Source organism: Ruditapes philippinarum, unplaced genomic scaffold (assembly GCF_026571515.1).
Source record: "Ruditapes philippinarum isolate M1 unplaced genomic scaffold, ASM2657151v2 ctg11950_1_1_1_1, whole genome shotgun sequence".
In the NCBI taxonomy this organism is placed as follows: Eukaryota; Metazoa; Mollusca; class Bivalvia; order Venerida; family Veneridae; genus Ruditapes; species Ruditapes philippinarum.
This window is the reverse complement of record NW_026866867.1, coordinates 1-27,691: the sequence shown is the minus strand read 5'-3', so window position 1 is coordinate 27,691 and position 27,691 is coordinate 1. Positions and strand designations below refer to the sequence as shown.

General features: G+C 31.9%; 3 protein-coding genes and 1 long non-coding RNA gene across 4 annotated transcripts; all 4 read right to left on the bottom strand.

Annotated features, from left to right (window-relative positions):
• Positions 1 to 8: 8 nt before the first annotated feature.
• On the bottom strand, positions 9 to 4,446 carry LOC132734046 (uncharacterized). The gene is made up of 3 exons (XR_009626258.1): positions 4,294 to 4,446; positions 2,908 to 3,090; positions 9 to 667 (listed from the first exon to the last, which is right to left on the bottom strand). It is a non-coding gene; the product is annotated as an uncharacterized LOC132734046 (long non-coding RNA).
• Positions 4,447 to 8,466: 4,020 nt separating this feature from the next.
• On the bottom strand, positions 8,467 to 10,398 carry LOC132734051 (uncharacterized). Its single transcript, XM_060720746.1, has one exon. The coding sequence runs from the start codon at positions 10,167 to 10,169 to the stop codon at positions 8,748 to 8,750; it is 1,422 nt and encodes a 473-aa protein (XP_060576729.1). The 5' UTR covers positions 10,170 to 10,398; the 3' UTR covers positions 8,467 to 8,747.
• Positions 10,399 to 16,130: 5,732 nt separating this feature from the next.
• Positions 16,131 to 19,757, bottom strand: LOC132734044 (E3 ubiquitin-protein ligase TRIM33-like). Its single transcript, XM_060720739.1, has 2 exons — positions 19,432 to 19,757; positions 16,131 to 17,603 (listed from the first exon to the last, which is right to left on the bottom strand). The coding sequence occupies exons 1-2, from the start codon at positions 19,755 to 19,757 to the stop codon at positions 16,922 to 16,924; spliced, it is 1,008 nt and encodes a 335-aa protein (XP_060576722.1). The 3' UTR covers positions 16,131 to 16,921.
• Positions 19,758 to 24,941: 5,184 nt separating this feature from the next.
• Positions 24,942 to 27,458, bottom strand: LOC132734050 (uncharacterized). Its single transcript, XM_060720745.1, has 2 exons — positions 26,953 to 27,458; positions 24,942 to 26,277 (listed from the first exon to the last, which is right to left on the bottom strand). The coding sequence occupies exons 1-2, from the start codon at positions 27,270 to 27,272 to the stop codon at positions 24,942 to 24,944; spliced, it is 1,656 nt and encodes a 551-aa protein (XP_060576728.1). The 5' UTR covers positions 27,273 to 27,458.
• Between the last annotated feature and the right edge of the window lie 233 nt (positions 27,459 to 27,691).

Below are 27,691 nucleotides of genomic sequence, written 5' to 3'. Positions count from 1 at the left end.
ACATAAGATGCATGTTAGTAGCTTTTTATATTACAACAATTATTAATTTTACATACAAACATGTCGATGAAAGCGGCGCATTGAAAAAAATATTGACCTCTACGTCAGTATAACTTACAACTTGAAGGTTACGCAGTCAATGACCTTCACTGCCTCTCACAGTAATGTTCATCACTAAATGTACCGCTTTAACACTTAAATGATCGTGAAATTTTATTTTCTCTGCTCGCCTGCTGATATTTTTTCAAATGTAAACAAATTAAAAAGAAAGTGAAATGAATGCTTAGACCATGTAGACATTAAGATTTAAATAATTATCTAAATTTACTTGAATGAAAGAGGGAAGGAATTTGTAAACCAAATATTAATCTAATTTTTAAAGGCACGACTAATTGACAATGTATGTGCGCGAGATACATATATTAAAAATGCAACAGTTATTATAATACACCAGGACATTTAATTACAGGTGCACTGGAAAAGTAACCTTAATTACCTCGTATTACTTTGGACCAGAAATGAACATTTTAATTAACAAAATGGAATATATCAAAGAATAAATCCACATAGTAATTTCAATAATCACACTGGCTATAATCAGCCTACTGGCAGTGTTTGAACTTCTCTTTTCCCTGACATTGTCACCAGCATCCGCATAATTATTTGCCTGAAAAATATAATAAAGTTAAAATGTTACTGATAATGTTTCATAAAGATGGCACTGCATTTATTATTCGCTATTTTGCAAAATCTCACCAAAACATTTAACATGAAATGGTAACATTTTAAATTTAAAAAAAAATCCGCAAATATATTTATATGGCAGTAATTAATGAACGCTCAATGAGACACATAAGTGGCATTCTATGAAAACGGCATGTGGTCTTAAAGATAAAAAATGCTTGATCCTTAAACGAGAAAACAATTGGTTTAACTACATTTTGAGCTGGTCAGAGGTTAGGAAGCATGTAAATCACAGATAGGACGTCAAAAGACAAAGTAAAAAGCATGTAAGGAAACCACGAACTATTAGACAAAATACCACAAAGGAAAAATTTCAGTTATCACAAACACAACAATATGTTCTCAATTAACGATTTGCACAAATCGAAAATTTAGTACCACTTTTAAACCTAATGCGATAAATAGATTCTGACGCAAAATAATGAAACCTTTTTTTATTTACTTTATGCCTGTAAAAGATTAAACAGTGCCAAAGTACAACAGCAATTGTCCTTTTGCTCAGTGCTGCAGTATAACAGGTTTTCGTCTCATGCCAAAAAAAAAATGTTTGCAAAAGGAAATTTTTCATCATTTTGCTTTCAGATATTTATATGAATGAATGGGGCGCTAATGCGCATGGAGAATATGATTTCTGAAAAGGAATTTAACGAAACTCAATACTGTGGAGTAGGTTAAGGGTGGTGGTCCTCAATGCTGAAATGAATTCATGACGTGACTGTAGTTATCTAGCTGTATAACAAGATGCCATGGTATAATGTAAATTATTTAAAAGATATGGAAAGTAACAAGAAAACCTTAAAGCTTTGCACTCAAACTGCACGGGTAAACTAGTCTTGGGAGGTAAATGACCCCGATTAATTTTGGAGTTTCAGATTAAAATTCAACTTCACATTGACCTTCCATGTCAAACGGTTTCCGACCCTGACAACCCAAGGGCCCTTGGCCTTCAATCTCACAGTTACATTAGTCTTGAAGTCTTGTAAATGACTTATAGAATCGCAGGGTCACAGTTTCTGAACAGTTACTTGACAACCAATGAACTTTGACAACCATTATAATGTGTAAATTACCAATCTAAATCTTCATAGAAGCATTAAACTTGGGCAGTTGATAACCTATTTTGATTTATGGATCAAGCGTTTAAAGATAAAGGTCACAATAACATTGTGCGCCAAAACGGCTTCTGACCAACTAGAAACCATCAAACCTTTGGTCATCAAACTGCATATGATCATCGGTCTTCGAGCACTTTAATTAATTTTTTCATAATAGTGGCTTAAAGATTAAAGTATATACTGTATGTCAAAACCGTTTGTATATTGATGTTGATGGTTCGGTTGATATGTCCTTGTTTAAGTTAACCACCGTAGTTATACCTACTTTCAACAAGAAGAAGGATTTTGGTTTGCAGCATGAAGTTGGTAGGTTTGTTCGTCCAGAATTTTTTTTCGAACCAAGAACTTTAGAAAACATTGGCTTAACGCCCTTAAACTGCAAAAGTGCATTTGATTAACAAGTTAATGACTGGTATTGACTTGGGGGTCTATGGATCGATGGTAAATGTTGCATTGATCTTGTATTGTAAAAAAGGTTTCCGATAAAATAAACACGCGGCCCTAAAACTTCTGGTTTGGTCAGTATATGATTTTTTTGATTTTAGAGGTGAGTTTGTCTGTCAACATGGTTTTCTACAAATAATTCGACAACCCATTACCATTTGGTCTTGGAACTTTATTTAATCATTTGTCTCGGTCAGTAGATGACCCTTTTGACATGGTCGAAAAATAAAGAGTGTAGAATTGCACCTTTCAATGATCGAGAGCTGAGATTTGCACAACATATACTAATAAATGGTAAAGAAATGAAATAAAACATTACAGTGTTAACAATCACGATTCTGCATTTATTTCTTTAAATCATTCTGCTATTTACATTATACAAACATTTTGCTAGTTATGAAATTGCAATGTAAGGACCATCATATTGATAATTCTTTAGTGTTAATATTGATATTATATTTGTTACTCATTTTCTCATTCATGCATACAGAATTTTCAAGCTACCAAATGGACATTTTCTTTTACAACTGGTTACAGTTACTAAGCTGACCTGTCAGGCACTATGCCTAAGCAAACTAGTAAGAAACGTCCCAATTAAATATACCTCGTATGCATAGAGGACAGCAAGTATCCCAGTCGGTTTGAAGCTAAGGAATATGCAAACTATAATAGATGCCATAATATAATCAGGGGGCCTAGCCTTTTTGATTTCAGGCTGATTAAGTGGTGAAGAATCCATCCCAAAAGTAGAATGCCTGTTAGTAACTGTCCCTGGTTTTGTTTTTTCCTGCAAAGATAAATAAACGAATCAAATAACGAATACAAGAAATGTCTGTGCTAGATGGCATCCCCATTTGCTGATAAATAAGCAGACTAAAGCTACCGTTCAATCCGTTAAATTGCTGCTTAAATGTATCCAATTAATTATAAAACCGTCTTTTGCAAATTTCGAACACTGAAACATGATTTTGGCTACAAAATTTGTCAAAAGTCCAAGTAAAGATAGTTAAAAGAACCATCAGTATAAAGAAAGTTTTAAATCCATTTTATTCAACTGAGGGTCCTAAGTTTATGTTCTTAAAGGCAAATCTGATAATTGGAATATTAACACAATATAAGGTCTTCAAAAATAGACAAAAGCCTTCCGCACACTTTGATGAATGCATTTCTATGGTTAACATCAGAACTTGTTGATCTTTATTTCGTCATTGCGTTTGATTATGTTCTCTTATTATGTTTGATCATCATGTAACTTTCCATTGACATTTTCTTCGCTACATTTAACCACTTTCATAAACATATTTGTATGGTTTACGCCACAAATTGTACTCCTTTATTTGAATTACCAAGGCGTTTGTTTATGTACTTTACAGACATAAAAAAACATCCCATACATTTAATAAATATCATACGACATAATTTATGTAAATTATCAAATATGAATAACAAGATTAACAAGGAAGTGCGGTATTCAATGAATGCATCCCCGCAACATAACCCAGCACAAGAGCGTTAACTTTGTTTATGTACTTTATATGCATAAACAGCGATTCAATACATTATCGAAGCGGTACACAACTTCAACAACTGAGATTCATTCCCTACTAGGCAGTAAAAATTACGCTGGCGCAACTATTCACGGGAAAATGATCTTAAATTAAAACGAAAAAAATACAAGACATTTAGTACGGCTGATATAGGAGGTATAAAAGCCAGTTAAGAATCTCACAAAATTAAATCAGTTTGTGTATTATTCTATAAACTGCTTAATTTGGCACATGATAATGTTTATTTACATTATTGAATCCATTATCAGCAAACACGAGTAATATCTACATAAAACTGGTCAACTTATAAAATTAACATTCACAAGCAATTGTTTCTCATATATTTAGCCAATCAGTGCTTTGGGTGTTTAACACAAATGTATGTTTTTTCCAAACATGATAAAAAGTAAGTGTTAATATCGAATTAAAATTAAAAATCCTACCTGGTAGTGTAGCGATTCTTAATCACATAAATAATTTCTTTTCAAAAGTTTAATCTAGCCTTCGCTCACAACAACTATTTAATAAGTATATAGAAATTTAAATACATCTAAAAACAGGATAATTGTGAAGCATGACATTAAGGCGAAACATATATTTTTGTTGTGTTAAAATACACCTTATTATACAAATGATGATATTCATATCTATACTCGTATATTTCTTGTCCTATTTTACTAGTTTTCTTTGTGTAAATCGAAAAGCGAAATCTAGCCTCGGTTAAAGATAATTTCTTAACTGAAATCGATTAAAGACTACATGTACATTATTTCCTACATTTTGAAAGTAACTCTTTTGAATATATCTGGTCGACTTTATTTTGTTGAGTACCGCTCAAACCGGTGCTAGAGGGGCGTGATGGATGTTGCACTTGTTCATTATCCCTCATGTACAGACTCAATCAAACTGTTATTCTGCAATTCTCTTGTATTATTGTTGTGATTAATACCTCCGAGTGATTACTTTGTTTCCAGATCCTTGAGTTGAGATATGCACACTGCACTGTGATTGCTAGTCAGTGTTGCAACCTAGCTGTTTTGTTTTATTTGTTTGTTTGTTTGTTTCATTTTACGCATTTTTCCAACAGTATTTCAGTTAAATGGGCGGGTAGTTTCCTAACCATCGTTCCTGGAGAGTTACACCAGTACTAGACTACCGTCCTCTGCGCTAAACTACCAAAGCATCTCCCGGTGATCGAACCCACGCCAGAGAGGTGACTGGATTAGAAATCATCGACTCTAACCCCTCGACCAAGGAGGCGGTCTAGCTATATTGAATTCGTATTATATATGGGTATATTTTGACATTTATAAATAAAGATATGTGCCGTAGTATACGTAAGTTGTGGTTGTTTATCTGCAGCTATTTTTCACGTTGTTAAGGTTAATGCTTTACCTAAACTAAGCTAGAGGTAAATTCCTAAGACTGTCACATTTATTTACAATTTTCAAATTTTGGTCATGTCTATCAAAAAAATATTTTTCATTGCCTTCTGTGGATTTCTTTGTTAATGTTTTCTTTTATAATATCAAGACGAATATTTAACGTCGAATGTCTACTTCCTGAATCTATATGGATCGAATTTAAAAAATATATATCAATCTTGATCATTATGCATAATATAGCGGCCACCCAAAGATAAGGTTACTTTTACGATAGTTTACATCATTGTTTAGATATTGCGTCTAAACAAAATTGCCAAAACTTTTTTTCTGTTTAATTTTGTTTTATTTATTTATTTTTTATTTTTTTCAAATTCCTGACTGAAACTATTTTGGCTCTTTTTAATGATATAGTTTTCATCAAAAATGGTATGCTTTTATTAAAGAAACGGACAACTATTTCAGCGGCAATCCATTAGAAGGTCATTACATTGTGAAGACCATTGAACCGGAACATTCAGCCAGACTCCACATCATTTTCTGATAGCGTGATGCCCAGTGGGTAATTTGGATGAAAATTGCAACGTGCCTAAAAAAGAAGAAGAAAAAAAAAACATTTAAAAGGCATGTCAAAAGCGGTGAACAAAAATATGCTGCTTATATGTACGACCTCGTTTGATACTACAACGTCCTGTGAAGTTTAACTGATTTTCAGCCAGCAGTTACATATTGCAAAGTAGCATCGTGAAAATGTGTGGACGGACAGATACACTAACAAACGGACTTGTGTGGATATATCGTTGTTCTTCACAATGTCTGAATAAATCACGTTTATGATTTATTCTGCATAAAAATCTAACTAAATAAAACGCATCAAATAAATATTTACTGTTACATACTATTCCTACAGCCACAGGCGTATCTGGCATTTTGCATCAATTTTAACATGACCACAACTAAAATTCTAAATTTTATTTGAGCAATGGTACATATCTGTAGTCAACCTGCCACAAATGGGACAATCTCTGCACCAAGAATGGCAAAATGTTCTTCAAAATCGCTTTAAACACCTTACTGGTAGTATGAGGAGAAGGGTTGAGGCTATCATCCGGGCACGTGGCGGTTACAAATGTTATTAAAAATTTGGCTACATAATGACAATATGGGTTACGTAATCGTCAACATTTACCAAAGATATACACCAGTTAATGTTTTGCAAACGCTCCAACACCATACTAAAAACACATATTACATTTTTGTTTTGTAAAAATCACATTTGCTTATGTTCAAAAATTTGGTTAAGAATAAACTAAACTCAAAAATGTTCAGTGTTGTTATATTTTCTGGTCCTTCGGGATCATTGATGCCAGCACTATTAAGTGTTGAGAATTGAGTACAGCTCAAGCCGGTGCTAAGGGGCGTGAGGGATGTTGCACATATTCATTATCCCTCATGTACAGACTTAATCAAACCGAGTCTGCAATTCTCTTGTAATTTTGTTGTGATTAATGCTTCCAAGGAAACACTATTTGTTGATTACTAAATTGGTATCGCTCCTTATCAAATTACTATTTCTTAGCACAATTAAGTAGTCATCATATAACAGTGCTTTAATTCACTACCAATTCTGAGTTTCCAGGTGTATGTTTTTCTATTTTATCAAGTTACATGGGATCAAATGTTTAGCCCATTATTTCTAATTAGTAACCAATACGAAAAATGTTTGGTTAGCTTAAACCACCAGTTTGAATACGCGGTTTAACTAACAAAAAGCGCCAAAGATCAAGTCAACACAAACATTTACGTTAACTTCAATGTTGTAATTGTGTTCTGGCTGTAGGATATGATTGACGGCAAATACCTTCTTGTGTATGAATAATTGCTCATTAGTAAGAGAACCCATTCATCCAAAGCTAGTCATCTTATCTGGTTGGTGGTCGTGCTCTACGAACAATGATAACACACGTCAATAAGATTGTTGATATTAAACCTTTTGCCTTAGCAACGAAGTTGTAGTCTAGCAATCAATTCATCAAATAAACCTCTTGGAATTACGTGATTTAGGTGAAACCAATACAAAGTCAGTCCAGGGTTTTTATTTCTGTCACGCTTTTGTATGTATCATTATCTTTATCTTTATCAGAAGTGAAGAACCTGCTCGTTATAATGAGGAACACATACATTATGTTTCCTAGGATAAGATGATTTAATTTATTGTTTACATTATGTTTTATAAATTATTATTAAAACACGCTGTTTCACTTTCAGTCATACATTCTCTGTATGAGCTACCCACATTTAAATTAATGACAGAAGTTAACACTCTTATAAAATATACGAATACAGAATACACATGCATAATACGTTATGGAAAGAAAAAATATCTGGACTGTCCATTGCATTGGTCTTATGCCCATGCAGATAGTGTAATGTCAAGTGGTATAGACGTCGTGAGGTTATCGTATTCTCGGTAATGCGTTCGATTTAATAACCAACTTGTATTGATTTCAATTTGCCTAGTATTTAAATTTAATTCCGCTTGTACGGGTACTTTAGGGCGTCAGATATGTTGCATATTTCCATATTTTTCATGAACATGCTCTCTACATTCTAAATATGTTACATTTGTCATCATTGCTCTCGATGGATCCCTTTCATTCATCCAGATTTAAATGATGACCTATTGTTTTCGAATATCAACCTTCATATTTTGTTGAAATATGTTTCAATGATAATGACTTTTTCATATCATTCTTTATGTTATAATCTCATGTGAACAATTAGTTCCATTATACAGAACACGGGAAAGAAACATGCAAAATTCCTTGATATAATATACTTATCATTTATTTACAGACATTACCATTAAAAATATAAGCGTTTATAATCTGGAATAATCGCATAATCATAACATTCATTAACAACGGTAATCAATTCATCATCGGCGCATCATCATTAATTAATGAAGCATGCGGAAAATATCACACTTGCGACTGACTTGATGGAATAAATTAAATGGATTAATACAATATAACAGAGCCGCATAAAGACTCAAACAAAGCTTTTGAAAGTTATGACCTTTTTTGGTTTTTACAGAGTTGTTATATTAAACCTTGTAATTATTTAAACATAAAATGAAAGCATAAATCAAAAAGTAAAATATTCTTTATCTACTTATTTATTGATAATTTTTACGCACTAGTAAATAACACAGTCATTTCCGTTCTCATGGACACAAAACATTTTAGGCAGTTAAAAGCTTTGCTGATCTCCATTTATAAATGATGCACAGAGAAGATTATGTTTCTTTGTTTTCTACATAATTATGTGATAAACAAAAACAAAAGGAATATGCTTTAATTATGTTGAAACATAATAACAAAAACTAAGAGAACAAAGATCAACATGGCAAAGGCAATGTTCAAATTACAAAACTTGTTGGTATAAATTAACAGAAAAAAACGCATGACATAATGACTTGCGTTAACCTACGTACTAGTTATTTTCATTTAATTTTACAAGACACCAATAAGCTTACATCTTTCGTTTGCAAGTATCCGTATGTCAGCCATTGACTTTCCTGATAAAATTAACGGGAAAAGGTCTGGTAATACATTCTGTAGCACGTTAGCTTGAGCAGCAATGATTTCTAAGTCCGTTGCAGGAATCCTATTGATGTGTTCTTTTGGTATATTAACCCCACTATTACGAACGTTACGATATTTCGAACGTAAATCTATATTTCTGCATAAAAGTCGTTCAAAGTTCATCACACTCTGCTCGACTTTATCTCTCCAATTCCCAAACCTGAAAACAAGATCTTGATTTACCATTCTTAATGAAATGCAATGGTACAGTTTTGGAACTCTCAGGAGAATTGACCCACCTTCCTCTAAGCATTCTTCTAGAAACTTGATTGTGTTTTGCCTTTCTTTACCCAACACCATACCTTTTAGCAGATTTCTTTCTGGTATCATATAGTTTGGTAAATGGTTGTTTTGAATACAGTGTTTTATAAAATTCAATGCATATTTGATCAAATATACAATGCAGTCCGGTGTCATCTGGCTAGAATCTGTCATTTCCATTACCCAGAAAATAACGTTCTTTACAATATATGAGGTTAGAAATTTGCATTTCGGCTTCAAAATTGTCTTTGCTAATATCTTCAGTAATACATAGGTCTTCATTTGTGCGTCAGACAAATTTAACACTAACTTCTTCTCGGATGTAGTATAGCAAATTCTCCATTCAATCATTTGAGCATCGCTTTGTTTGTCACCGATCGGCACAATGTAGCCTTCTGCGTTAGAAATTTCATTTATTACATCCTTTGAGGGCCATGGATGATTCCTATCCCTATTTGTCCACTTTTGTAAATGATTACCTCCGAAGAAGTAGATAGAAAATACATTATCAGATTCACCTGCACTTCCAGGTAATAAAGTTAAAGCTGGTCCACTCAATTTCCAACTGGCATCGTGTACCTTGTGTAAAACATCATATAAATCTTTCATCTTTTCGCTAGCCATAATAGGTGTATTCATATGGGTTTCGTATGCGCTCATACGACGGAGTGTTTCTGAAAATTGCAGATTATTTGGTATTGAAATTGGTACTACTTTTGTGTAGCCTGGCGTTGTATGAGAATAATCAGCTTTAAGAATGACAATATTCTCAGAAGCAGTTCCTTCATCGACACACAAGGCATCCGGGAATATTTGCATGACGTCCGTATCACTTTCGGAGAGTCCGACGCCTTCACCTGCACTTCCAACAATTAAAGTCGTAAAGGGAATTTCAGGTCTATTTTGTATTATTTTCGCTATTTCATCCATAAATTCTGAACGCCTCATAACTTGTTTCTTGCTGAAACCAAAACAGTTTAATGTAGAACTGATTAACAGAGATAATTCCTTATCCCCGCCGCCGGCCATAATAAAAATGTGTCTTTGCTAAAGTTGCGTCGTACTGAAAAATAACAACAGTAAAAAGGTGTTGGAATTTATCCTTTTTTAACAAAGTTTACCGGTGCTTTTAATTAGCAATAACTATTGTAATAAGCTAAATGTTTGCTCTTCTTTAATTTTAATGTAATTTATTCCTTAAATATCACTATTTACTGACATAAGCCTATTTTTTACAAAGAATCCACGCCTCACTAGATTAAATGTTTCCTGTGTTAACGTTAAAAGTTCTTTATCCGTAGAAAAAAAAACAAATTTACACAATTGTATAAATAACATAAACTTTTCATACACTATAAGCAATTTACCTCTGATTTATGTTGAGCCCTCAACAAAACTAGCAAGACTCACTTGCGACGCTATAAAATGCTTCAGTGTTTCCTCAATTGAAACAATTAAAATAGGGAACTCTTTCACTCTTAAAAAAGTAAAAAAACATGTGTGTAATTTATATAAAATACCGTTAGTTTTGTAATATTGCTTCCTTCCAAAAATACATATTAATTAAACGTACCGCTTATCTTGTCCAAAACAAAATTAACACTTAACCAACAGAATGTCTGTAATGACTTACCTTGTTTGGAATTTGAAAAGTTCATTCAAAGAATATAGTATAAAGAACGAAGCATGCAGGTTTCCATTTTCTTTCTTTTTCAAAAAAACAAATTGTATACTTTCTTACATACCGGTGGCATAAGAATGATTTTTTTTTTCATATTCAAGTGAACTTGTATTCAAATATTAAGCACTTTTTCATTATTTATATCTATATGTTTCTTTTATGATTGTTACTTGTTTCTATAAAATAATAAATCATCATTAAATTTATCATATTCTTAGTATTTTATTTATGGCGCATTATTAGATATCTTGTGTATGCACATTCAATATTATCCAAACGTGTAAAAAAATAATCATAAGAGGTTTCAATTTTATAGTTAATAGTTCTTAATTGATAGTCGAAATCAATGAATATAATCTTATTCATGACTTATTTAAGGTATAAATGTTAAAGTTTGATCAATATATAGAATGAATAGGGGTTTTATAAAAGTTGTTTATTTATTTATTTATTAGATGCAGACAAATGTTTAACAACCTGATCCTGCGTGTAATTTACATGTATTTTTCTACTTATGTTAGCTTATTTGGAAATTCATATTTTAATATACGCCCCGATAATCTAGATGTGTTAATGAAGGCATCGTTTACTTAGTATCAATTTCAGCTGTACTCTTTTACACATCATAAGAATTTTTTAGAATGTTTCTGCTTTGTTTACTTGACAAAGAATTAATGTAATGTTTTTATACGCCGGTATAACCTAAAGGCACTATAAATATGGGCCATGTCATAACAAAACCAACATAATGCATTTGTGACCAGCATGGATCCAGACCAGCCTGCGCGTCCGCGCAGTCTGATCAGGATCCATGCTGTTCGCTTACAAACACTATTACAAATAGAAAAACTGATAGCGAGCAGCATGGATCCTGATCAGACTGCGCGGACGCGCAGGCTGGTCTGGATCCATGCTGGTCGCAAACGCATTACTTTGGTTTTGTCGTGACGCGGCTCATATAAGTCTTGCGAGGCTTTGAATCGGAGAGAGATAGGAGGGAGGTTAAATGGTGGTGTTTATTCCCATTGACAGTTTTATTATCAACTTCGGTCTAAATAATTGTGGCTGCTGATTGCGTCGTTCAGAATTCGTTAAAAACAAAATACATATTAATCATAAAGGTATTCCATTTTGTTAGATTTGAAGACATTTGAAGAGTCAAGTTATAATGAGTTAAGCGTAGACTATAACAATAATAAATCTAGTATACATAAACGTTTTACAACAATCGCTATTAAGATAGATGATGTTTTTATTGCAAATTTAAATCTTGAGTTCTCTCCTTTTAAGATATAAATCCGGTATGTCCATATAATTTTCCTCTTTCATATTTTATGAAAGTACAACTTTATGTAAATGCAATATCAGTTGCAGCACAATCAAGTAATTACTATAGCCAATCGTACAGACAGGTAATTATTGTTTAAAGAAACTTCTTCACATTTTCCTTCTCTTGTGCTTTTTAACGTTCTTAGAATGCTACTATTTTTACAGTACTTGATGAATGCTCTTTAAATTATCGAAACTTAAAAATGTTCAGTAATATTTATAAAGATCTTAATTGCTTTAAGTAGTATCTTTGGTTAGTATAATTTTAATATTTTCCTTAATTAATGTAAAAGTTAAGAGAAATTTGAGGTTTATGTCTAAAAATATAAATAACCTTTCGTTTTGAAATTTCTTTTAACACATATGTTTGGTGTAATAATACTAATATTATTTGGTGTAAAGACAACCAAGAAAACTCATTTTATCCCAGCTTGTAGTGTAATGGTAGCTATGCAAGTTGTGTAATAATTAATACTCCGAATTGTTTCTCAGTGTTTACAGTGATAAGTAGCCAAAAGAGCGTGTAATTCATACAGCGTATTAATTGTATCTGTCGGGCTAGTATCTTCATCTCTCGCAAAAAAGATAATGGCTGATATTCTAATATTCCCGTCTCTTTATTTAAGAGGAGGAAAACACTACTCAATAATTTAACTTTACACTTGAAGGTTTTGAAGCAAATGTACTTTATATTGTCATGCTTAATACTTTGTATAAAATGAAACTAATGAACTATATGTGATATTCACTTCACAATTTATCAACATCAAAGATACAGTTTATAGAATTGATAACCCTCCACTTCTTCTCTTATTTTTTGCTTCGAAATTTTTGTCAGCATCACTGAAATGATATCTGAGATATCAATTTCAAAATTCCAAAACAGATATATATTACTACAAAGCAGTGCATAACTTATTATAAGTTAAATAACTGCTCAATATTTTGAAGTACGGCTATTTAATTTTCTTGAATAGTTTTGTCAAGACTATAGCCCATAAAGTTTTAGACAAATTACGAATGATTGGTTGTTCACCGATCTTTATGGATGCTTGCACACTATGTATTACATTTATTGCTCGTCGGATAGCAAAATGCCTAGTTTTGCATGTAGAAGAAAGTTATCAGACTAAATATAACAAAACTTGAGTCTCAATTGGCGCTAGGGGTGCATTCCTTGATACTAGCTCTTCGTGTTATAATACCAGTTATAAAGATGTTTTGACAAGTTATATGGCTATATATTATGGTGGCTGATTTGGTACTCTTTTCTGTGTCTAGTTTGCGCTAGCGACAACACGACAAAGCGCCAAACAGCGTGTTGTCAGACTTCGTCTTGTCGCCCTGTCTCTAACGTTGCACGCCAAATGGCGCGTTGTAATGCGGTGCGTTGTGGCGATGTCACACTGTCGCTTGGCTAATAAGCCAAACCTTCTATTTGAACCGAGCGACAATGTGATATCGCGACAACAAGCCGCACGACAACGCGCCGTTTGGCGTGCCGCGCTTGAAACAGGACGACAGCGCGACAACGCGCCGTTTGGCGCTTTGTCGTATTGTTGCTAGCGCCAACGCGACGCACAAAAGTATACCAAAATAACCAAAATAACCACCATAATATATAAACAGTTGTGTGCATATTTAACCCGATCCGCTTGGTTTATATAGGGCTAGTCAGGAATTTGTATATCAGAATTATAATACAGCAAACTTCCTTTTTAGGGGAAAGTGCGATTTATTCGTAAATTTACAGCAGTCACGGATATAAGATAATATAAAAGTCACGATTGTTAAATCAAAGGCCACGTTACAAATTCCATAATAGGCCACATTACCAGTAACTTAGGAATATGAAAACAACGCATGTATTATGTAATAGACACACATTATTGTGGAATTTTACTAAATAAACCAATGTATTTTGAAGTTAATCAAAGCAACAAAATAACGCATACTGTTGCTGAAATATTATAATCATTCTAAACCTCAAGATATTTACATTTACAAGAAAGTGTTTGGTTTTTAAGATCATACATGAGAATAAGGACGTAGTCAATGTATTGACGGCGACTTGTGTTTCGTCGGTATGCTATTTGTGTTGACATTTTTTTGTCCATGGACCCGAATTTTATCAATTAATCCCTTCGAGTAACAGCTAAAAATAAATTCGGATGCAATAATTCCTTTCGATTTCTATTTATGTAAAGTCATATATTGGTTTCCCATTCGGTGATTCGCAGTATGATATACTAATGGAAGAGAACGGGAACAAATTTCATATACAAAAGCAGTATAAAAGACAAAATAAAAAAAAAAAACTTTAAATTTGGTACTTATTTCTTACATTTGTATCTTCTATAGGAAATTACTAAATATTTTTTAGTACACAGTGTGTTATGTATTTATCTATTTCTGTACATGAAAGCTATAAATAGATATGACCTTCACATTGTGAAAGGCCGAACATCTATGTAAGGTCATTTTTGTCGCGCTATGGTAATAAATAACGAACTGGAGAAATGTGCAGGAAATGAAATGCAAACATATTTCTACCATAAATTGAACTCTTCATAAAGTTTTTATATCTTTGACTTGCATGAAAATGATGTAATTGTAGTTTTCTCTTATCTTATTATAATATCAACATGCCATGCAAATTCATTCATGTTTTTTAATGTTCTAAACGCGTATAACAAAACAAAATCTTGAATTTGGTCTTTTTGAATTTAATCACAATTTTTTTCATTCCAATCTGTGTACTGTTCCAGTATTTATCTTGGACTTTTGGACTATTTCTATTGTATCTTAACTCTATTAAAAGAAACCATATTACTTAATTTGACATGAAAAAAATGCATGTACTATTACTATATAAGTCCCTTTTATTGCTATTTTTATACTCTGTATATTTGTTATAATCATACTAATAACAAAACAGACTTTGTTCATTTTGACGACTGTTTTGTATGTTCCAACGAAAATACATTTAATATTGTTATCTCTAGCAAGCCTACCAAAGTTCATGTTGAACAATGTCTTTCGTCTGCCCATTCAGCTATGATATACATGTACAATTCTGGTAAAATCCAATTAACCATTAAAAAGTTTATAAGAATATATTGTCATCAGATGCTTACTAGGTCATCGTCACTTTATGCATTTCTTGCTTGGATGCCCTTTGATAATGTACACTAGTACTTAATCTAAAAATAAAATGCCGTGTGCGCAGGAATGATTTGGTAAGGTATCTGTAATGTGCGCATTATTTTACGCGGAGCTTCTCAATTGCTGCATTGAGGCAACATTTGTACTTGTTTTTTTTATATTTGGTATAATTCCGTATAAAACATTCGGTAAACTACTCATGTCATCTAACATATAATTTATCAGATAAAATGAGACTGAAAAAAATACGAGTCAACGCGAATAAGTATAAAGTCATAGTAGCCGTATGAGCTTATTTATTTCTTTTAATTTAAATTTCTACAAAATAATTAAGTCCGTTCATTACCGTTTCGGACAAAGTTTCGGAAAAAGTATGCGTTACTTTTTCACGATTCGTGTGTTATAGTTATTTACACATTCTTGCATCACTGGAACATGTCAAAAGTCTCCATAACACAATGATCTTCCAAAAATTAATAACAGTTAATATTTCACTGTCTTATAAAAACATTTTGAACCAAAATTAGTTTTCAAAGATACAGAATGGTATATTGGTAGTAACTTGTATATGTACATAGATATTTATAGCAACAATATTTTTAAAAAAATTTAATTTGAAATATTAAAAATGTTGTTATTGGAAAATTTACGACAGTGACACACGCGAATACTCCCTTTAAATTTTCATTTCAGATGGAATATATTACTTTACGTGTTTTGAATATGTTGTCGATATTCACACTGTCTATACATAATTGTTTAAATGTTTTAAGCGATACTTTTATTATTATCAATTGATAGCAAGTGTCAAAACGTCATGTTATTATGGATTCCGCACTGTATATATGTTGCAGGATGGGGCAAAGGTATTTAGTTTTTTAAGAACAGTTTATGGTCTGCACATTTGAAATTCAGTTGTTTCTAGATTATTTCATTTCATTTGTTTGATATCCCCTTCACATTTTGAATATTCATTCAGTTTCATATATCTCTACTTTATCTTTTCCATTGTTCGGAACATACAAACGTCCTATTTTGATATCAAAACACAAAGCTTGGGGACCTGACAAATTGGTAATAACAACCTTTTCAAATTCACCTCTATCATTCAAAAGTATAACATTTTTAGACGAATATCCGCATGCAAACAGTTTGCCGTGTCCAGCATCTGCTAAGCCATGTGGCCAAACTATCTCTTCTGTAACTCTATTTAGAATCTCCCCATCTTTATCAAAACAGATGACACCTTTACTGTTGCTGGTGTTATCACAAGCAAGTATATTTTTGCTTTTATCACTTACGATTATATCGTGAAGCCTTGAAATTTTTATATCCTTTGTACACTGTTCTGCAATTGAGTTTAACAGTTTGCCAGTAAAATCGACTAAGCGTACACATGTTCCGCCAGAAATATACAAAAGGTTATCTTGATAGAATATTCCTGTGCAAATAAAATTCACTCCAATATCAAATTTTGGAGAAAATTTATCATTCACAATAAAAACTGAAACTTTGTTCTCATGTGGTAAACATACTGCGATCTCTTTTCTATCTATGGAGCAAACGTCGGTGGATGTAGACTGAAATATATGTTGATCAACAACTTTTAGCGACTCTTATCGTCAACCATTTTAATGTTATTGTTTTTATTATCTGCCAAAATGATTGAACCGTTTGATAGAATGCAAGATCCGTGTATATCAATGCTAAATTTGTCTGATGGCAAGCGTATGTCAAAGCTACCTTTGTGCACAAAGCTATATGGCTGTATTCGAACATTTCCTAATATAATCAGGTTCCCAATTAGTATTTTGTAATTGGGATCTAGTGTGAATTGAACTCTTTGGCCTAGTTCAATATGTGAAAATTCTTCACACGCCTGTTTGCTTGCAGCAATTTTACCTTTGTTTAGTTTAAAAGACACAAATGCTTGTGACTTGTTTTGCGTTGTTGCTCCAATGCATTCTTTAATAACTTCGAAATCGTCAAACTTTTCCTTAATTGCCACAGTATTCTCTTTCACCGATGATTTGAGTTTCTGATACCGTTTTTCAACTTGAGAGCTAGCGTCTTCAGCAGCTTGTTTGATTTTATTTTCAATCTCTTTTGCATATGAATTAATCTTGTCTATTTCCGTTTGTTTATTTGTCTCTAGATCTGAATCTTCTTTCTTGAATCTGTCGAGGAGCTCGTAAAATTGCTTTTCTAAAGCAGCAATACTTTCCTGACATTCTTTATCTGGACTCGTCCTAATCATTTCTGGAATGTAGAGCACATCTTTGCAGGTCCTGAAAGGATATCATTACACTTGTCACAACTCGTTTCATTTTATTGCAATAATATCATAACGCTTCACGGTACAATATCGTTTATAATAAAATGATCAACATGTTCTTCTTATTTGCTTTATATATTTTTCAGTTATACGTCTATCATCATGAACTTGTAACTGTAAACGTTTGCGTTTGTCATACAAAACCAAGACATGATGAGTTTCAGAGTTACTCTTTTAATAAACGTGTATACATGTTTTGTTTCAATATACACATTCAATCATCAAGCTTAAAGCTACAAGTAGATTCCAAAGCTGTTTTCATTTTTAATATGTTTTTTTTTTGCGCTGAACACATATTAAATGGAAATAAAAATAGATCCCGAATGAATTTTGGAATAAATTGTAATTTCCAGAATATCAAAGAAACATAAGGAATATACGAGTCATTAACACAAACGTTTGCGGAGAGCAGACGGAGTTTTAGCTAAAGAGACTTCAGCGAACAGGTTTTATAGTACTGCTAGACCTGTTCGCTGAAGCCAATCCCGTATCGAAAGTCAACCAGAACCGTGACATATTTATGTCAGGCTATAATTCAATAAATTTGTGTGATCTGGACAAAAGCTATTTTAACACAGGTAGTTGGATATATTTGGAGCACTTCAGTCTATATTTTTGAACACAGAACGTTAGATTGATTAAATAATGCCTCAAAGTTTATCAGTGGGTTCACATTTCATAAAATTCGCCACCATTGCTGCCCTTAATATCACGTGACTAGCGAGAATTTAGGTTCGGATACCTTTGCATGGCATTTGGTGACACGTGACAAAAATGCTCTTTTTAATTTGCAATTATGAATAAAAATGTATTTATTCAATAACAGACATTGTACCAAAAACATGTTGGATTTATATTGTTTTGAGTGGTGATTCATGAATTATTTGTTTGTTTTTATTTGAATCGTACACTTACTAAAAATAGTGTATGGTCCGTCACTAAAATGGATGCTAGAATTCCCAAAACTTGAAGTCCCGCGAGATTTTATATGAAAGCGTGGACGGTAACTTGCACTTTCCAGTACCGTCCATGAACAGGCTCAATCAAACCGAGCCTGCAACATTTTCGATATTGCCGTGTTGGGCTTTCTTTAGGGATTCTGTATTTATCTATTCCATATTGATAAACATTCTCTACATATTTCCCTAACAAATGTATAGTTGGGTACAAAGTGTCATTGAAGTTTCATTTAAAAACAGAACATGAATTGATTCAAATGTAATTTGTTTATTAAATGGTATTTTTAATTAACCCAATATGATTAATAAGTTTAATTTTAATAGGATTTATGTAGGGCACAACAATTCAGCAAATAGGGTTGACTCATAACTTTACTGTCGCAACGTCAAAATAAAAGCCACAAATAAAGTTATGGAAGCCAGAACTAACGGAGTTTAAACAAATTGCTATAGGTTAACAAGCATATCGACCATTTTTTTATTTCATACATTATCTCTTTTTCACATCGAATGCGATCAGTTTCTTAATTAAAACTTAAATAGAAAACGTCTATAAAATGTGTTATAACAAATATTGATTATACCTCAGCGTTCTTATTTTATGTTTAAGTGCTTTGATTAATAATAGCCAGTAAAATGGTTTGAATTTTTTGCATGTTTACTATGGCAATGTATACGTTTGGTCTAAACTCCTTATGAAGGAGGAAGTATTTTTAGATAATATAATTTTTTGTATGTTATTGAGAAAGCAGAATGAAGTAGCGTTTATTAATAAGCACTTTAAGTTATGTTCTTTCCTTTTTAACTATTTACTTCAATTACCTGTGATCCGTGGCCATACAAGTTGCACACCCGACCTCATCATGATTCTTGCAAAACATGTCAACGGCTTTGTAATTATGTTTTTCACACTTTTTAGTTGGTATCATTTTAAGCTGACATATTTTGTCATCATCTGTATCAAGGAGTTTGTGGCTCTTCAAAGCAGGAAGTGTTTCGTGCAGTTTCAAACATTCGGAACAGTAGCAGTCCTGACAATCAACGCAATAGTTGTCAGCTGCTGTATTTTTATCTTGTTCTTTACACGCCGAGCATGTTATATAATTTCCCTCATCATATGCTAGCTCTGGTGCACTGTTTGATGCCATTTTAAGCACTTAAATCATATTTATTGTAAACTTCATTCATTTTTATCCAGTAGCGGTATGAAAGAAAAGATAAAGCACTTTTGAATGTTAATAATATCGAGTTTATACAATCATCGCCTACAAACTAATGGCAAGACTTGTCAATGTCGTTATACCTTTCCGGTATTTGTCATTGACTCTATTATACGTTACTTGAGTGTTGTATCGATGGAGATATTTGAAATAAAAATCAGGTCGTCAATAATAGGCTAGGTCCTTAAAACATAATAGCCTTGACAAGTCTAAATCAATATCTTTTTTTTTATATCAATGTCTTTTTTGTCGTTTTTTTATAAATAAGTTAAATTGTAAAATATGCATAATTATATGTTATACTTTATCATTTAATTGTTTTACCGGGACATTGAAAAAGAGATAAGTGTAACATGTACGTAAGACATTAAAGCAGCCTGCCTCAAGCTTTTTTTTATATAAAAATTAATTTTGTATCAATAGATAATAGAATATTCCGTGAGTGATTTATTTAGGTATACTATTAGATCGATCAAAAGAGAAGAATGAAAGTTATATAATACTAGGCTTTGTAGAGTTTTTTATCAATTTATTCAATAATTAAATTAATCTAAAATCATAACAAGACAAGAACATTTTACTTTTGTATCACATTAATCGTATAAGCCATAACAGTGCCATTATTCATGAGTAGTCTTTATAGCTTGTTTTTGTACCACATAATTGTTGCGTACACATATGTACGGCATAAGCTATATTGATATCATTATCATAATCCGAGACAAAATATCTATAGACATCTGGAGTTTAATTATATAGAGCTAATTTTAACCAATAAGATATAATTTTAAACAATAACGTTTTTCTTGAGATTTATTTTTTAAACTAGTAATCTAATAATCCTAGAGATTTGAGTATAGATTATGAGTATGAAACTGCGTCATCATTTCGTTCAACATATGTAGACTTATTTACGTTTTAAACTCACATTATAAAGTATCTATACAGAAAAAAAACATGCTGGGACTTTTAATCACTTTTAAAAACTTCATTGTAGCGTTAATAAGTAAATATGGTAAATTTAATATTTTGTCATATATTTGCCTGAGTATCCCTTTAATAGGTAGGTAAGCAAGTGGCTAATAGGCAGGTGATAGGTATGGTGGCAAGCAGAAGACATGTTCTCAAATCTATGCAATAAAATACTCAGTAAAAACAGACGGGATGGGTGAAGGTTTTTGGTTTGATTCCTGGTTTTACGCCGATTTTAGCACAAGGTTTTTTGTCATATCTCTTTAGTCGATCCACCAAATTTGCTTTCATGTATAAATTAGTAACCAAACTTAAATTGCACATGAATTCTGATATAGCTATGAAAAAACTAGCAAGAGAATATATTTAAAAGAATGAAAAAAAAGTAGAAAAAAGAAATAAAATGTCAATATAGCCCAAATAATGAAGCTGCTGAATGTGAGATTTCAAAAACAACGAATAAGAAACAAAAGCAACAACATGAAAGCCATTATTTGTTTATACATATTTATTTCCAGAAACGTTATATACCAATACTATTAGCATTTATTTAGTGTTCATTGTCATTAAAAATGATAAGAACGTAAGACAGGCGCTTTGCACCTTTGAAGTCGCAATATATATCCTTTCATTTTTTTTTTTTTTTTTGGCGATTGTTACAATCGTATTAATCTAAAAAAACAAGCATATTTTAAGCTAATACAGAATTATTATATCATTAACAGCAGCATGAGAGCAGTAAACAGACAAATAAACTAAATTTAGCACAATAGCTATGATCATATTTTAATGTCAAGGGTTCACAGTTACATTTCAGCCAACAGATAAATAAAAGAATGTTCAAAAATGCAGATTTCATTATGTATTGCTATAGTTTTATATAACTTATTTTTATTCATGAGTTTATGTCATTTATTCTTTTTTTATCCTTTGTGGCACATTGCACGAATCTTTTGAGCAGGACGTGTCAGAAATTACCGTATTGTTCGCTTGCGTCTATTTCCTTTGATCACAGACAAAGAAAAATGTAATTAAATTTAACACGCGATAGAAGATTTTGTGTGCGGAATATAAATTTGTATCCTACAACCAATGCCTCGGTAATATTAGCCTACATTATTATGCGCTTTTATTGTTTGACTGAGTCACTATCAAATTCTTTGGATTTTTGCGAATCAAGAAACATACTTTTTGATGATATAATTATCAGTATCTGGTTTAAATATATATTATTTAATTTGACGCGTCTGTGTGTTTTCTCCGTATCTTACCCATTATGCGTAGTCATCTTAGAAATAATACGGAATGAATACTGTTCGCTAAAGATAGACAGGGGATGTAATTTTTGTATAATGGATAATAAATGATACTTATATTGACAAAATTGTAATCAACTCAAGGGAAACAACTCCCACTATTCTAATATTGAAATTCCATTAAGAGTTGTGCCCCTTGTCATGAATACTTTATGCAGGAAAAAAATTAAAACGACCGAAGGTCATACAAGGTGTACAACATGAAAGCAATGAAGAGTATTTGTGAGTATTTGAAAAAAAAAGGCACTTGATATAACTTTACGCCATCTTTGACGTTTGACGTGCGCCGCGCTTCATACAGATGCCATTGTAATGATGGCATATTTTTGTTGTTTGATGATTTTTTTATATAAATTTGTGAAATATTTCAATTATGGGTTTATAACAAATAAAAATAAATTCGTAAAAAGTTCTTTAGCTTTTAAACAATCTTGTTAAGGAATATTGCGACAACTCGCGTGTTATTGAGTCAACACAATCTGGTAAATATATTTGTCGAAATACTGATTATTCTTTTTTATATATAGACAAGCAAGATTTTTACATTACAATCATGTTCAGCACTTATACGATGCAACCTAGATTATTCATGTTCTTCCTGTTTCCCAAGTCTAACCCCCCCCCCAAAAAAAAAAAAAAAAAAAAAAAAAAAAAAAAACAACAACAATATAATTATAAACATGCTTCAACTTGTCAAAATAAAATCGTAAGATTTATACATTGCATGGGTGTCAATAACGTGTGAAATGTAGGAAAACAGAAAAAACAGCAATGTCTTAACTATGCATTTTAAGCTGTTAATACGCTTATAAATGCAAAACATACTTATTCAACTTTGGCGAATGAGTTTAATTTCAAAGTTCCATAATGCTAAGAATCAGATAGTATAATATTCTCTAAAAGTTAGGGACCGGACGTATTTGCCTATAGATAATTTAAAAAAAACGCCAATGAGTTGACATTGACCTAAGGCTCTGTAAAAAACTTGCTTACCAGAAATTTTTAGGAACTCGTAATTATTTGCACTAGTTTAACTAGATGTCAGTCTTCGTGTCTTTTCTTATACTCATGAAAATACTATAATCATTATACGAAATCTTGTATTTCATAAATGAAAATTATTAGAAGGGAGACAATCCTGACATGTCATTATGTAGATATTTATATTAGTTATCTCCCTTTACCAGCAAGGCGTCTTGTTTTGAGTTAATTTCCATCATAAAATTTTAGTTTAAAAACTTGTTTTTATTGTTCCCTTTGCTAATAATAGAACATTTATGCATGTTTTATATATTTTGTTAAACTTTATGAGAACTTCCAATTTCCAAAATCGTCATTTGATTTTATTACTTTAATTATATTTATGTATTTATATTTGTATTGTATATTCTAGTAAGTATATGTCCAAGAACCCAATTTGAAACAAGAATTGAAGGGAAGTTTTACATGAATAACTAAATTAAGCTTGTTTCAAAAGATTGATCTGGACTTTCATTGCACAATTTTGATTAAAGCTAGATCTGCACTTGCAAGATACAATAAATTCATTAAAGAAATATATCCTGAGTATGTGTCAACAGAAATACAATCACTATTTTAATCCCACAAAATGTGACAAATATTTTAAAGGCTAATTTCCTTTTTATTTTCTTCGGGGAGTTCACCAATGACAGTTTATATGCATGGGTCTGACTTGGCATCATTATTTTGGGCTTTGACCTCCAAGTGTGACAATGACTTTTGAGATAGGGTCTTGATGTTGCACACCACATGTCGTATTTTCATTATAAACATTTTTAACAAGTTATATCAAAATACATTGATTGATGCAAAAGTCATATACCACACAAAACATATAACCTAGAAAGACCATCTTAAGCTTTGACATCTAAGTGTGACCTATACATTGAAGGTAGGAGTCTGGCTGTTGCGTATGACAATTGGTCCTATTGTTGTAAACATTAGTTCCAAGTAATTTCGAAATCCCTTGAACAATAAAAAATATGGAATTGGCATAAAATGTATCCTGTAAAAGACCATGTTAAATAAACTTTGACCACTAAGTGTGGTATTGACTATGGAGATAAGGGTACGGGTGTTTTGCATTAAACATTGTCTGACTATAATTATAAACATTTGTTCCAAGTTATTTTAAAATCCTACAAAAGTTATGGGTGTTCACCATCAAATACCTTTTCTTTAAAGCTAGGCGACTGGTTGTTGCTCAAGAAAAATCTTCTCGTTATTGTTTCATTTGTGCCAAGTAATTTTAATATCCCTTAATCAATAATGAAGTTATGAACCAGACACAAAATATCCCTGTAACAGACTATGTTAATATTTGACCTTCAACTGCGACCTTGATTTTGAAGAAAGGCGAGTAGTTGTTGCGCATGACAGTATATATTATTTTAAGAATCCCATCATGGATAAGAAAGTTATGCACCAGACACGACACGTGCTGTTTTATTAATTACTTTAAATTAATATATATTAAAAGACGTACATTACACTAGTTAAGGAATAAATCAATTGGATTGAAAAAGGGAAATAACGCCATATCCTTGCCGTGATTATCAGTTTTGTGTAACAACAATTTAAACAGCTTTACTTTCAAAAGAAGTCGTATATCTAAACCATCTGGTATGTGTATACAATATGGTCTTAAACTGATTGTCTTTCAAGATTTAAAGTCATGATATGGTTTGTTCTGAAACTGATCAAATAAAATTTGTAGAACACAAATATTAACAATTGGAGTGTTAGACTAAGATGAAGATTGAAATGTACACTGTCACATCAATTTTAAACAGTGGAACAATATCTAGTCAGCTTCAAATATATCAACAATATCTTCACGAACGTGCGAAACATACAAACGTCCTGATTTGAAATCAAAACACATGGAATTAGGTTTTTTAAGTCCATCCTTGATAACGACCTTTTCAATTTCATACCTATCATTCAAAAGTGTAACGTTTTTCGAATCATTTCCGCAAGCAAACACTTTCCCATTTCCAGCATCTGCTAGGCCACTACACCATGCTTTCTCCTTTGAAATTATATTTATAATCTCCCCATTATCATTAATACAGAAAAGTTTTCTTCCTTCCAATAAACGGCAAGAAGCAAATATGTTTTTGTTTTTACTACAAACGTATATATTATGAAGTTGACTATGACTGCTTAAATGCCTCTTTACGTTTACGGAGACAGTTCTTAACACTTTACCGTTAAAATCAACTAGATGTATATTCTCTGGGTCAGAAATATACAAAATATTATCTAAGCAGAATATCCCAAAGCAGTAAAAATCTAACTTGATGTCAAAATCAGAGCAAAATTTATTATTTAATATATAGATCACTGAGACTTTGTGTTCCTGTGGTAGACAAACTGCAATCTCGTTTTTGCAACTTCTTTCTATAGAACAGACATCAGTTGGTACGGTCTGAAATATAAACTCATCTACAACCAGTTGCTTTCTCACATCAACCAGTTTAATGTTTTTATTGTTATAGTCTGCTAAAACGATTGAACCGTCTGATAGAACACAAGATCCATCTACATGGGTATCGTTTTTGTCTGATGTCAAGCGTATGTTATAACTACCTTTATGTACAAAACTATATGTCTGTATCTTAACATTTCCTAAAATGATTCTGTTCTCAATTAGTTTTTCTTTAAGTTCGGGATCTATTTTAAATCGAAATCTTTGTCCAAGTTTAATATGTGAAGCCTTTTCATACGCTTGTTCACTGGCAACAATTTCATCTGTGTTTAGTTTGAAAGTCACAAATGCTTGTGATTTGTTTTCTTTTGTTGTTTCAATGCATTCTTTAACCGCTAAAAACTTCTCAAACTGATCTCTGATTTTGACATAATTCCATTTCAGTTCTGACCACAGGTTTTCATACTGTTTTTCAACTTGAACGATAGCGTCTTGAGCAGCTTGTTTGATGATATCTTCAATTTGTTTTGCATATGAATTTATCTTGTCGATTTCCGATTGTTTGTTTGTCTTTAGATAAAAATCCTCGTTGTTAAATCTGTCAAGAAGCTCCTTGAAGTTCTTCTCTAGAGAAGAAATACGTTCTTCGCACCCTTTAACTTCGCATGTTTTTATCATTTCAGGAATGTAAAAAACATCTTTGCAGTTTCTGAAGATATGATGGTACATTCATCAGAAATCGTAACATTACAAATATGTTTATGAAACTAAATCAATAGATTCATTGAACTAATAAATAATTATTCATTTTCACACATTTAGGCAAATAAAATTTTGTAGAACAGGTTTTTTTATCAACCATGCGTAAAATACTATTATAGTACTTGTATTCAACTAAATTAATATTGGAATGAATTCTTTACTCTAAATATTTTGTCTCTATCTTGACTGCCCACCACCAAGCAAAACGTATTCAACTGAGCAGATGTGTTGATACAATTATGTGCAATTTAACTTAAATGTTCACATCTACAGTTTAATACACGTTTATGTTGATAAAAGATGTTTTCCGGAAAAAATATAGAGAAAAAAAGGAAACCATTTTTGATATTATTTATATATTTATTAATCTATTTATTCATTTATTTTTTTTGATAAAAAAAATTGTGGATTAATATAATGACGGGTGTGCATGCCCGTCATAATGGTGTTTACGTTTGGTCTAAAAACGCCTTGTGATAGTCATTATCATTTTAATATAATTAGGATGTTAGGTATTGAAGTGTGAAGAAGACGACATTCTTATTCATTTGCACTCTAAATTGAAGCATAAATTTAAAGTCATAGATTTTTTTTTCTGAAATAAATAGGATAAATTGTTTACCTGTGATCCGTTGCCATGCAAGTTGCACAACCGACCTCGTCATGATTTTGGCAAAACATGTCAACAGTCTTAAAATGATGTCTTTCACACTTTTCAGTTGGTATCATTTTAAGCTGACCAATTTTGTCCTCATCTGTATTAAGTAGTTTGTGGCTCTTTAAAGCAGGAAGTGTTTCGTGTAGTTTCAAACATTCGGAACAGTAGTAGTCCTGACAATCAACGCAATATTTGTCAGCTGATGTATTTTTATTTTGTTCTTTACACGCCGAGCATTTTATATCACTCCTTTCATGAGACGACGATACACTATTTGATGCCATTATAAATTCCACATGTTTTGATATATGTTTTAACGTTGTACTTCCAAAAATTATTGAAACTATACAACAGCCACTTCCTTAAATAGCACTACAGCAATTATTTTCCTGTTATTTATTATAACAAATGGCTATACTTTCCCACATTCATTCTTTTGTACTATTTATCCGCGATCTATCTCAATTTTGGTCCAGTCTCTAAGCTGACTGAACTGTTTAAATGTTTTACGAGGATGTAATACAATAGTATCTTTCTTTGTAATCAGTTCTATTAAACTTCCGTTTACAACATTCAAAGCATGTGCTATACCGACATGTATTTTGTATTGTTTGTTAGTATATATTAGGTATTGTGTCGTAGCTTATCCCCTGCTACCTTTGACAAATCGTTATATTATATATGTATATCGTCATATTCCATT

Excerpts from the sequence above, each read along its gene's own strand:
- LOC132734044 (XM_060720739.1), bottom strand. The coding sequence starts at position 19,757 with ATGGCATCAAACAGTGCACCAGAGCTAGCATATGATGAGGGAAATTAT. Across the intron at positions 17,604-19,431 it reads TGTATGGCCACGGATCACAG|GACCTGCAAAGATGTGCTCT; the intron begins GTAATTGAAGTA and ends ATATCCTTTCAG.
- LOC132734050 (XM_060720745.1), bottom strand. The coding sequence starts at position 27,272 with ATGGCATCAAATAGTGTATCGTCGTCTCATGAAAGGAGTGATATAAAA. Across the intron at positions 26,278-26,952 it reads TGCATGGCAACGGATCACAG|AAACTGCAAAGATGTTTTTT; the intron begins GTAAACAATTTA and ends TCATATCTTCAG.
- LOC132734051 (XM_060720746.1), bottom strand. The coding sequence starts at position 10,169 with ATGGCCGGCGGCGGGGATAAGGAATTATCTCTGTTAATCAGTTCTACA.